The following is a 12,265-nucleotide window of genomic DNA, read 5'->3' on the forward strand; positions in this document are numbered from 1 at the left end:
GTGTTAAAGTCGATTCTGCACTACGAAGTGACAGTTCTACCGCAAGTCTCCCTACATTACGAACGGTGCTGCGCACATCTCCGTGTAGCCCCGGGTCAGCCGTTCGCCTGTGTTAAGTAACCCGAGCGACTGTGTGTGCCATGTGACTGCACTGGTAGCTCCTAGAGCCTCTCGGTTGATCCGCTTTAGTTTTAAAGCTTGGGAAGATCCACACAGTCGGTGCCCACCATCGGACAGAGACGCGGACAGGGATCCACCAACCGGCAGGACACGATGGCGAGCGACGGACAGAAAGTAGTATTGATCACCGGTTGTTCCTCTGGGATCGGATTACGGATTGCCGTCATGCTTGCAAAAGATGAGAAAAAGCGTTACCATGGTGAGTGCACCTTTCCTGTTTCTGATTTGTCTTTTCATATCTCACGTTAATACTCTCAACAGGCTTGCGCGTGCGTTAAAGAAGACGCGATAACAGATCATGCTTGTTATTTATTTTTTATGACACAAGTAAAAGTAATTTAAATCACCTGCTCCAGTAACTTAATCTGAGATATTCACATTGTTATAGAATGATTTCCTCTGGTCCCCCTTGCTCTCTAAAATTAAAGTTCAGTTATTGTAAGATACAATGATTTAGCGCGCAGTTTTCAGGGGTACGACGTCAGGTAAATAACGGACGTAAAATCGTGAAACAAACAGCTGCCTCGTGTCATAAACGTGGTGCGCAGCTCCCCCCTCTAGACTTTGATTAACAACAACCACAAAAATGTTGAACTTTGCCCTGTTTTTGCCAACTCAGAGTGCACTGCGAAGGACAGCTTCAGAGAGCGGTGCAGGGATATGAAGTCAGAGAGAACTTCATAACCAGTTGACATGGATTTAAAGTCTCCCATCGTTGTCAAAAATATCCGCGAAAAGCCACACGGGGCTTGAGGATCTCCATGCGTTAAGACGCTTTTCCACCCGTGCAGAAAACACCTTCTACCTCAGAGCATGCTCTCTTTCTCTCTTTCATTTTCTCTCTCTCTCTCCTCTCTCTCTCTCTCTCTCTCTCTCTCTCTCTCTCTCTCTCTCACACACACACACACACACACAGCATTCATTTGAATAAGACCAAAATTATATAATCAACAAGAGACAGTGACAATATATACATAAAAAAGGTACAAATGAATGACAATACAAGGCTGACAGAATAAGACCTTACATTTTATGGTGTATAATTTTATTCTGTCAGCCTAGTATTGCCATTCATGTGTACCTTTACTTATGTATATATTGTCACTGTCTTTTGTTGATGATATGAATAGCAAAAATAGTCATGTGCAATGGTTAAATCAAAATGTACAAATACTAACAATTCTACCACACAACTTCTACTGCTGCTACTGCTACTACTACTACTATTAATAATAATAGTTACTAAACTACTACTAATGTTCTACTAGTACTCTACCTCACTTGTAAGTCACTTTGGATAAAAGTGCCTGCCAAATGAATAAATCTAAATGTAATAATAATAATAATAATAAGAAGAAGAAGAAGAAGAAGAAAAATAAATTATGGAAAGAAAATGAATACATCAAAAATCAAAACAGGAAATTAGGATAAGGAGGTATATCTGAGGCTGAGAATTTTTGAGGTGTACCTAAGATGCTTTTGTATTATTCAATGCCCAACAGGCAGTGCTGTCAGAAATGGGCCCTGGTTGCAAATATGAAGAAAGTAAATTATAATAATAATATTTTTAACCAGATTCCATGGCAACAAATTTAGAATCGTGCTGGGAAGTGAAATACAATTACAGCTTGGCCAATGAGACCAGTCCATGCAGACCTGGCAAAACCTGACTATTGGGACTCAGTCACACCGATCTTTACAGAGAGGATTGTTCTCGTGTTTTTGTTTTTGTGTGATATGTACAAGGGATCAAGAAACCCAAAACAAACACATCAATGCAGGTGAAACAGAGGTGTTATATAGCATTTGCTCTTGTAAAACCAAACACAGCCACTGTGGTTTTGTGCTTGTATTTGTGTGTGTGTGTGTGTGTGTGTGAGTGTGTGTGTGTGTGTGTGTGTGTGTGTGTGTGTGTGTGTCGGTGTGTGTATTTACAGATGGTTATGTGTCTTATCTCTGCTTAACCTCTTACACAAAGTGCAGGTGGTAAGGCATACCCTTCTGATGCAAAATTCCAGGGGTGAAGGCTTAACACTCTTACACAAAGTGCTGGTGGTGAATCTGTGACTCTTACACAAGGTAGGCTACTAGTAGTGAATCTGTTACTCTTTCTCACGGTAAAGGTCGTAGATCATAACTTTTACACAAAGTGCAGGTTGTAAACGTGGTAGGGCTCTGTGATTGGGCCTTGGGGGGGGGGGGGGGGCTCTGACAGAGTGTACAGGTGAGGTGACTGGGTTCTACTCACAGCCACAGCCTGCTCAGTGTCTATTTAAAGCTGAGCTTCTTCCTGAAAGAGAAGCCTGACTTTAGCAACTCTCAAACGTATTACGGTGAGCGCGGATTGCGTAAAGGTAAAAACAGTGCCACGTGACCAAGAGGGGACGGGGGAGGGAGTGTCTGACAGCATCACTGCCAGTCTGTATCAGCGTGTGTTGTGTCACTGTAAGGACAGTGTTCCCATTAAGTGCTGCCTCGCTGGCAGCGCTGCGTCTGTGTATCTGTGTTTTGCTCTGAGTTTTTATCGATCCCATTGCTGCGTTAGTGTCAGTTCTGTGTCAGTGTTGTGTCAGAATCAGCGCTCTGTCAGAATTGGTTGGTGCGTCGGTGTATTATCTGTGTCGTTGCTTTGACCTAACGTTCCAGTTAGTTCCTGTAATGTCAGCAGAGTCCTGCAGCCACATGGCACATCGGTCTAGACAGCCTGCGTGGAGCTGCTTTCACATTATCCCTGCTGTCGGCAAAAAACCAGCATCTCTCCACCAAGGAATGCGAATGGGGCCTGAAACCAACAATTTCCCGCTAATTTGATGGCATTTTCCCAGCAGCAAAGGTGGAAAAGGGAATGTATTTATTGAACAGAACACAGCCCTCAGAATAATGCCTTTTGTAGGCTTTGCACAGTGACTTGCGACTATGTGTCAGACAGACCAGTTGGAGTAGACAGTCATGGAACATCAGTCCGATTACAAATGGTGGACAGTTTCTTGTCTTCACCTACGTGCCTTCATTACATTAAATTTCATTATTGTCATTTAGCAGCCACTCTTACCCAGAGAAACTTACATAGGTTACTGCTGTATCCATTTATACAACTGAATATTTACTGAGACGGATTGTGGGTTGAGTACCTTGCCCAATGGTATAACCACAGTGCCCCAGGGGGAAATTGAACCCTCAAAGTTTCAGTTAAGAGCCCTGCTCCTTACCAGTACATCATACTTCCCACCTTCAAACCCCATGTCTCACGCTTCGCTTTTAGCATATCCTGGACCTGGATTACACCTGTTGTACACTGAAATTCTCAGCTGTTGCTTACAAAGGTGCCACTTGGGACTTCAGCTTCAGAAAGCGTCACCTCCTGGCCACTGCAGCTGGGCATAATATGAAAGGAGACACCAGGGGGTGCAGTTTCAGTCACTCTCCATTGACCAAGATGAGTAGTCTGTAGTCTGTCTCGCAAACCCAGGGTCCCAAAACTCTGGCACTCAGCACCTCCGGGTCTGTGTCTGTGTAACAAACGTGAAAGAGGTTGGCACCACACACCCACGCAGCCAGACTCCAATGGCCAACATTGTTGCCAGTTGAGCTAAAGGCAATTTGACCCTAGCTCTATCGGCAACAATGCTAGCTAACCAGGGCTTAGGAAGTGATGTCACCGCTGAAAGCGCTCTGCTTCCTGCTACCCTGTAGCAGTACCCTGTTGCTCATTTAACTTGAATGGATACACGTATGCTCTGTTGTGCTGGAAGTTGCTCTGGACAAGAGCAGCTGCTAAATGAATGTAACATAATGTAATGTACCCTACTGGCTTTGCACAGGCCTCACACAAGCTACCTATTTCAGCTCTGATGCATCTGCATCAGCAGGGAGTATGTGCAGACCCTCAGTCCAAGTGGAGCCCTAACCTCGCTCTCCCCACATTACTGACCCCCACACAGAAACGCAGCGGGGTCCCACACTCTCTTCTGTCAGCACAGGGGCGTGGTCAGTTAGGCCAGTGTGTCCGTTTGCGTCATCGCCGTCTTGTTTTCTGAGTCATTAGCCGAGCGCTTGCGCTCCTCCGTCGCAGCAAATAGACAGCAGCTCCTTAATCCCCTCCTAATCCCAGCCTCCTGGATTATGGAGAGGTTCTCCTATAGTGCAGGCAGTAATCTGGGGCCTGTGAAAAGTGTGAATGAAACCAGGGAATTGGCTTTCTGTGCATCTGCTGTGCCCTGTGTAATTGAAATAGTCAGGGTGTACGTGCTGTGTTGTGTAACACTGAGTCCAACAGATGCTGTATTGTGCAATACTGCATGGATGGCCGGTTATGTAATGTATACATTGAGTTGGTACTGTGCTGTTGTGCCACACTGTAGATTATGTTGTGTAACTAAGCATGTCTTGTGTTATACACAACTGTGTAGATGCAGTCTTGTGTAACTCTGTATATGTTGTGTAGCACTGTGTAACGTTGCGTACAGTAGAATCTGTGTTGTGTAATGGGAACAGTCAGTGCGTGTGTAGCACTGTGTAACGTTGCGTACAGTAGAATCTGTGTTGTGTAACGGGAACAGTCAGTGCGTGTGTAGCACTGTGTAACGTTGCGTACAGTAGAATCTGTGTTGTGTAATGGGAACAGTCAGTGTGTGTACATTGTGTGCACTCCGCCCCTCCCCCCGACGGGCTGCTGGGGGGGTCGGTCCGAGTTCACTCGCCTCCTGTCTGAGGAAGTCGATGTTGTTTCCTTCATCTCCTCTGGGTGACCTTTCACCCACTTCCCTTCCCTCGCATCGACTTACACAGTACCTACACATTCCTCACACGTGCACACACGCATGTGGACATGCACTCACACACACACGGTCCACGGCAGACCCGTCTAAAAGAGTCCCACAATACAGCTGGGTTTTTTTTTGAGTTTGTATGGATATATGTGTGTGTTTGTGTGTGAGAAAGAGAGAGAGGGAGAAACTGTGTGTGTGCGTGTTTGTATGTGTGTGTGTGATGATGCATATGTATGCCTGCTGTGTTCGTGTGTGTATGTCTGAATATGTTTCTGTGAGTATTTATGTGTGTGTCACAGTGTGTGCATTTGCATGCATGTGTGTTTCTGTGTAACAATTTGTGAGTGCATGTATGAATACGTGCATATGTGTACACTTTTGTGTATGTGTGCCTGTGTATGTGTGTGTGCGTCAAGGAAGAGTCAAGGAAACAAAAGCCAAAAATAAAAGTCAAGGAAATATTTTAGCAAGTATTTTAGAAAGTACATTTGGTAAAGATACAGTCTAAAGAGATGGGCATTTGGTCTGCAACTCCCCCGTCCTGCCTACTATGAGAAGGACTACCACATCAGGACGGAGATGGAGCCTGCAACCAGGACATGTGACCATGTGGGCGAGGGGTGCCCAGATACCCTGAATTTGAGCAGGGCAATGTGTCAGGTACGGAGGCCCTGATGATTGACTGCGTGTGTTTTTTAAAAGGATGAAAAGCCTTTACTGTGAGATCAGGGGAGAGATCACTGAGACATTGATCCAGCGTAATCCACCAGCTCTCAGCTGTGGAATGCACAGCTGCTGTTCTGTGCATGATCCCTGAGCGCACATCAGTCACAGCGGAGAGGGAAGGCATCCAGGAATTATCCAGTTACAGTGGGGCTTTGGCGTCTGTTAAATTAGTCGGATTTTATTTCGCCTGATCGGGGTTTCAACACTTTTGGAAAAGTTGTGTCGAGATCTTAAATGACGATGGAGAGTCGGGACTTGTTTGACATTCGGATTCAGAAGATGGCTCGCGCACGCACACACACACACACACACACACACACACACACACACACACGTATTCGCAAACTAACACACACACACAGACACACACATACTCACATGCACATGTGCGCACACAGACTGCCTGATTCTCTCACACACAAGGTATTGTTCTATTTGTTGAAAACAGCTGCAGCACTGATGGAGTCACAATGGCACTAATTACTAGCACACTGTGTGTTCAACTGACCGATGCTCAGATGTGGTTTGCTGTTTTCTGCACTTTAAGTACCATTGTTCTTGTGACTTTATTTGATGTACTTTTGTGGACTTCCTTTGTAACTTGTGCCAGATAAGAGTGTCCTCCGAGTGACAGAATACAGCCCAATGTAAATGTTGCAGTCTGTTCTGTGTCTCAGTGTGCCCCTGTTTCAGTCTGTTCTAGTGTATCTCAGTCTGTTCTAGTGTATCTCAGTCTGTTCTAGTGTATCTCAGACTGTTCCACTGTATCTCAGTCTGTTCCAGCATATCTCAGTCTGTTCTAGTGTATCTCAGACTGTTTCAGTGTATCTCAGTCTGTTCCAGCATATCTCAGACTGTTTCAGTGTATCTCAGTCTGTTCCAGCATATCTCAGTCTGTTCTAGTGTATCTCAGTCTGTTCTAGTGTATCTCAGTCTGTTCCAGCATATCTCAGTCTGTTCTAGTTTATCTCAGACTGTTTCAGTGTATCTCAGTTTGTTCCAGTGTATCTCAGACTGTTCTAGTGTATCTCAGTCTGTTCCACTGTATCTCAGACTGTTCTAGTGTATCTCAGACTGTTCCACTGTATCTCAGACTGTTCTAGTGTATCTCAGTCTGTTCCACTGTATCTCAGACTGTTCCACTGTATCTCAGTCTGTTCCACTGTATCTCAGTCTGTTCCACTGTATCTCAGACTGTTCCACTGTATCTCAGTCTGTTTTAGTGTATCTCAGTCTGTTCCACTGTATCTCAGTCTGTTTTAGTGTATCTCAGTCTGTTCCACTGTATCTCAGTCTGTTCTAGTGTATCTCAGTCTGTTCCAGTGTATCTCAGTCTGTTCCAGTGTATCTCAGACTGTTCCAGTGTATCTCAGTCTGTTCCAGTGTATCTCAGACTGTTCCACTGTATCTCAGCATGCCAGCGTGGTTCAGTCTCGTTGCGGCTCGGTGGGCCTTGGTCTCAGTGCACCTCCCTCTTTCTCTGCAGTGATCGCCACCATGAGAGATCTGAGGAAGAAGGATAAGCTCTTGGAGGCGGCTGGCGACACCTACGGGAAGACGCTGACCCTGCAGACGCTGGACGTGTGCAGCGACGAGTCCGTCAAACAGTGCATCGCCAGCATCAAGGACCGGCGCGTGGACGTGCTGAGTGAGCGTCTCTGGCTGCTGTAGTGCCTCGTCTAGACTGTATGTGATTTTGCTGCCACCTTGTGGTGGAGGTTGTAACTGCAGTCACAGAGAACAGTGTTTTTTTCCCTGCAGACATTGGCAATCCTGCCTGTGTCCTGCGCTGCCTTCTGCGCTCTGTCTCTCTGATGACATCACTGCTGTTCTCTCTCTGTTTTGATGTTCACTACTGCCCTCTCTGTTTGCTGATCTCGCTGCTGGTCTCTCTCTGTGCTGATATCACCGCTGGTGTCTCTCTGTGCTGGCATCTTTGCTGCTTTCCCTGTGCTGATGCCACTGCTCTCCCTCTGTGCTGATATCACCACTGCTCTCTCTGTGCGCTGATATCGCCACTGCTCTCTCTGTGCGCTGATACCTCCCCTTTTCCCTCAGTTAACAACGCAGGAATAGGTCTGGTGGGACCGGTGGAGAGCATCAGCATGGACGAGATGAGGAAGGTGTTCGAGACCAACTTCTTCGGCGTGGTGCGCATGATCAAGGAGGTGATGCCAGACATGAAGAAGAGGAGGGGAGGCCACATCATCGTCGTCAGCAGTGTGATGGGCCTTCAGGGTACGGGGGGTGCGGAGGACACGGGTACATCAGGGCCGTTATCAGGGAGAATATGGCCCAGACGGGGGTATACCTGGGGTGTTAGCGGGGTCCTTTGGAGTGAATACGGTGTTTAAAAGGAAGGAGCCCCATGCAGATCCTGAAGCCCTCCTGCTGTTACATACCTGTTGCAGGTGTGGTGTTCAACGACGTCTACGCGGCCTCGAAGTTTGCCATGGAGGGCTTCTGCGAGAGCCTGGCGGTACAGCTGCTCAAGTTCAACGTCACGTGAGTAATCTCGTACTCTCTTCATCATTTTTCCTCTCTCCCTCTCTCCATTTCTGTCTCTCTCTCTGTCTCCCGACTGTCAGTTTCACCTTAATTATCGTAACTCGTCTCTTTTCTTTCTCTTTTCTGTCTCTTTTTGACTGTCTGTGCAAGTGCTCCTCTCTCCTTTCCCACCTGTCTTTTCTACTCTGTTTTCTATTCGATTCGGTGGCTTCTCTGCAAGAGTCTTCTCATAAATCGTCTGGCATCTTCTCTATAGAATCATGAGAAGGACGAGCACGATTGAATTTCGAGCTACGTGGCATCTTTCTTTGAATTTACATTTGCTTAGCAGATGCTCTCCTCCAGAGTGACTTGCAAGGCTTACAAATAATCCATACATACAGCTGCGTATTTACGAGGGCAATTCAGGTTAAGTACCTTACTGAAGTGTACAATGGCTGTTGCCTCCCTGGAATCCACCCAGCAACCTTTGGATTACAAGCCCACGTTAAAATGATTTCGTGCTTTTGCCTTAGCTATTATGCTGTGATCTTGTTGCAGTGAGATTGACCCCTGGCTCTCTCAGCATAATGTGGTGGGCACTCGTTCAGTACAGGGTCAGTGCTGTGGCGTAATCTCCTTTCCTTACTTTCACAATATCATGTGGTCAGTGTGCGGTCAGTGTATGGTCAGCACTGTGGTCTAATTCCCTTCCCTCACTCTGAGCACTGTGTGGTCAGTGTGCGGGCAGTATGTGGTCAGCACTGTGGTCTAACTCCCTTCCCTCACTCTAAGCACTATATGGTCAATATGCGGTCAGTATATGGTCAACACTTTGCTCTAACACCCTTCCCTCAGTCTGACCACTGTGTGGTCAGTATGTGGTCAGCACTGTGGTCTAATACCCTTCCCTCCCTCTGAACGCTGTGTGGTCAGTGTGCGGTCAATGTGCGGTCAGCTCCGTGGTCTAACCCCTCTGCCTCCTCCTCAGCTTGTCCATGGTTGAGCCGGGGCCCGTGCACACGGAGTTCGAGGCGAAGATGGTGGAGGACGTCTCGAAGAAGGAGTTCCCGGGGGCGGACCCGGACACCGTTCACTACTTCAAGAACGTCTACCTGCCCTCCTCCGTCGACATCTTCGAAGCCCTGGGCCAGACTCCCGATGACATCGCCAGGGTCAGTGTCAAGCAGAGAGATGCACAGAAGGGCTGGCTGCTGCCCGTTAGCCCCAGCTGTTCTGAGATCAGCGCACTCAGACACTAGTTGTGCAATTTCTGCAGGAAGCACCCACTAGTTAATTGTACTCTGTATGTAATGCGTGTCCCTTTCAAAATAATGTTTTCATGCTGCCACAGGGGTGTGAGTCACCTGCTTTTAAAGGGCACCTAGGTTTCTGGAGAATATCCCTAACCCTCACCATAACCCTAAACCTGAACTTCCTTTTCTTTTTTTACTCATGTAGTTACCTCTGTAGCCACTGGGTGGAGCTGGAGCTGGGTATCTCCCAGTGCAGCCCTGGGCGGGTGGACGCTACAATCCGTTGACATCTGTGCTCTTGACACCAAGTGCCTCTTGCCCTCTATATTATATATTATTGTCATTCAGCAGTGACTTACAGTTTTATTTCGCAGCTAAGGGTTAAGTACCCTTGCCCAAGGGTACAACAGCAGTGGCCCACCAGGAAAGTGAACCAGCAACCAGTTGGTTATGAGCACTACTCCTTGCCACTACACCACACTGCTGCTGTCTGCTAGCTTTGGGTAAACGTTTCTTAGACAGGGAAAAAAGATGGAGGGGAGAGACACAAACCTGCTGTTTTCTCTGCTTTGTTTCCTTTAGATGCAGAAACTAAGACATAAGTTACATTACATTATTGGCATTTAGCAGACAGTCTTATTCAGCGTGGCCTACATCAGTTACAGTTTATTTACTTTACAATGTTATCCATTCTTACAGCTGGATATGTGGGTTAAGTACCTTGCCTACGGGTATAACAGCAGTGTGGCAGCTTTCGGTTATGAGTCCTGCTCCTTAACCACTATGCTACATTGGCTTGTCACACAACTTTGTTAGCGCTGGTGATCGGGACACAAGCGCGGACCACAGGATGTTCCGGTTCCAGGCGCTTTATTGAAAGGGACAGCCAGTTCGTAAATCCAGGGACAGGCAGGGTTCGAAACACAGAGGAGCAGTCCGGGGGCAAAACCAGAATCGGGAGTCGGGGCAGACAGGGTCAGGAACCAGGCAGGTGAGTGGCAGCGATCAGATCCAAACGGCAGGCAGAAATTGTGGTCGGGAAAAGGGCAGGATCGGCAATGTAGCAAATACTCAGGAAAAACAAAACGCGGGGACGAGACAGGTAAAAAAAAAAAAAAACACTGAAACGAACTAGCAACAAGACAGAGACACGCAGGGAAGATATAGGGCTGGGGTGACGAGGAGATGGGATGCAGGTGAGCAGGCAGGCAAGTGCAGGCAATGAGGAAATCAGGTGGGCGGGGACCAGGCGGGGAGCGGGGCGGGGCTGGAACACAAGGAAAACAAAAGCACAAGGACGGGGAAAAACAAAAACACCGCGGCTTAAGGGGGCGGAGCCCTGACACAACTTGGACTGACTGGGGATTTTAAAAAGAAAACAGAACAATGGAGAGAAAAAAAACTCAGTTTTACACTGAGCAGGTGTTGTGATTTTTAGAGCGTTATTTCAGCTTGGGCTATACCAGTGTTGATGTCAGTTCATTTGCTTTATTCAGTTTCAGTTCATTTGCTTTATTGGCCTGAAGTACGTAAATCGTAAATTGTAAATGTTCAGATTTTGAAAACATTTTAACACGACTCTTTGAAACTGATGCAGAAAACTGCAGGCTTCCCCTGTTATATTTATTGTACATGTCATTCACTCTTCTACTTCTGTCGCTCCCACTGACCTTCTCCATCTCTCTTTCTCCTTTTCCTGTCTGTCCATCTCTCCTTGCCATTCCACATCTCTTTCTTGTTTTCCCTATCCCTCTGTCTGTCTTACCATCTCTCTGTCTCTTCCCTCTTTCTCCATCTCCCCCCTTTTGTCTCTCTCCCTCTCCCCCACCCTCCGTCCCTCCCTCTCTCTCTCTCTCTCTCTCTCTCTCTCTCCCCCACCCTCCCTCTCTCTCTCCCTCCCTCTCTCTCTCTCTCTCCCCCACCCTCCCTCTCTCTCCCTCTCTCTCTCTCCCTTCTTTCTCTCTCTCCCTCTCTCTCTCTCTCCCTCCCTCTCTCTCTCTCTCCCTCTCTCTCTCTCTCTCTCTCTCTCCCTCTCTCTCCCTCTCTCTCTCTCTCTCCCTCTTTCTCCCTCTCCCTCTCTCTCTCTCTCTCTCCCTCTCTCTCTCTCCCTCTCTCTCCCCCACCCCACCCCCCCCCCCCCCCCCCCCTTCTCCTTGTCCCGTCTGCAGTGCACTAAGAAGGTTATCGAGTCCAGTCGGCCGCGGTTCCGGAACATGACCAACCCCCTGTACACGCCCATCGTGGCCCTGAAGTACGCGGACGAGACGGGTGGGCTGTCAGTCCACGCCTTTTACAACCTCCTCTTCAACCTGGGACCCCTCATGCACGTCAGCATGAACATGCTCAAGTGTCTGACCTGCGGCTGTCTGCGCAGCCGCACCATCTCCCCTGACTGAAGGGGCCACCGCTGAGTCGGGGACACGTCACATACACCTACACACATGCGCACATACACACCTACCCACACATCCGCACAGGCACGCACACATATGCACACACACACAGATGTGCTTACACATACACATATGTGCCGACACACACACTCACTCACACACACATACATTTTAGACCCTGGACAGCACTCCAGCTCTTCCCTTAGACAGCAGTATTTTACATGTTTATTATAAACACATGCAAAGTTTTTTACTGTTTTTTGTTTCCAGTTTTTTAAACTGTCCTTTAAGAAATGTACAAATGTATGGCTACAGGAAAGTATATTTTTAATATAATGTGTTGATTATATTTTGAAATTAAATACCGGCCATAATAATTGGATGTAACTCTGAGTCTACTCTTTTAAAGCTTCAGGTCATAAGTGAAGTACACTTTATTCACACTGTGTGCACA

The 12,265-nt window shown here is 47.3% G+C and overlaps 1 protein-coding gene across 1 annotated transcript; it reads left to right on the forward strand.

Moving 5' to 3' along the window:
- Nucleotides 1-273: 273 nt before the first annotated feature.
- On the forward strand, nucleotides 274-11,900 carry LOC118779246 (retinol dehydrogenase 8-like). Its single transcript, XM_036531244.1, has 6 exons — nucleotides 274-379; nucleotides 7,162-7,323; nucleotides 7,734-7,913; nucleotides 8,087-8,180; nucleotides 9,154-9,337; nucleotides 11,587-11,900. Exons 1-6 carry the CDS (start codon nucleotides 274-276, stop codon nucleotides 11,812-11,814), a joined length of 954 nt encoding a protein of 317 aa, XP_036387137.1. The 3' UTR covers nucleotides 11,815-11,900.
- The last annotated feature ends 365 nt before the right edge of the window (nucleotides 11,901-12,265 follow it).

Source organism: Megalops cyprinoides, chromosome 1 (genome assembly GCF_013368585.1).
Source record: "Megalops cyprinoides isolate fMegCyp1 chromosome 1, fMegCyp1.pri, whole genome shotgun sequence".
Classification (NCBI taxonomy): domain Eukaryota; kingdom Metazoa; phylum Chordata; class Actinopteri; order Elopiformes; family Megalopidae; genus Megalops; species Megalops cyprinoides.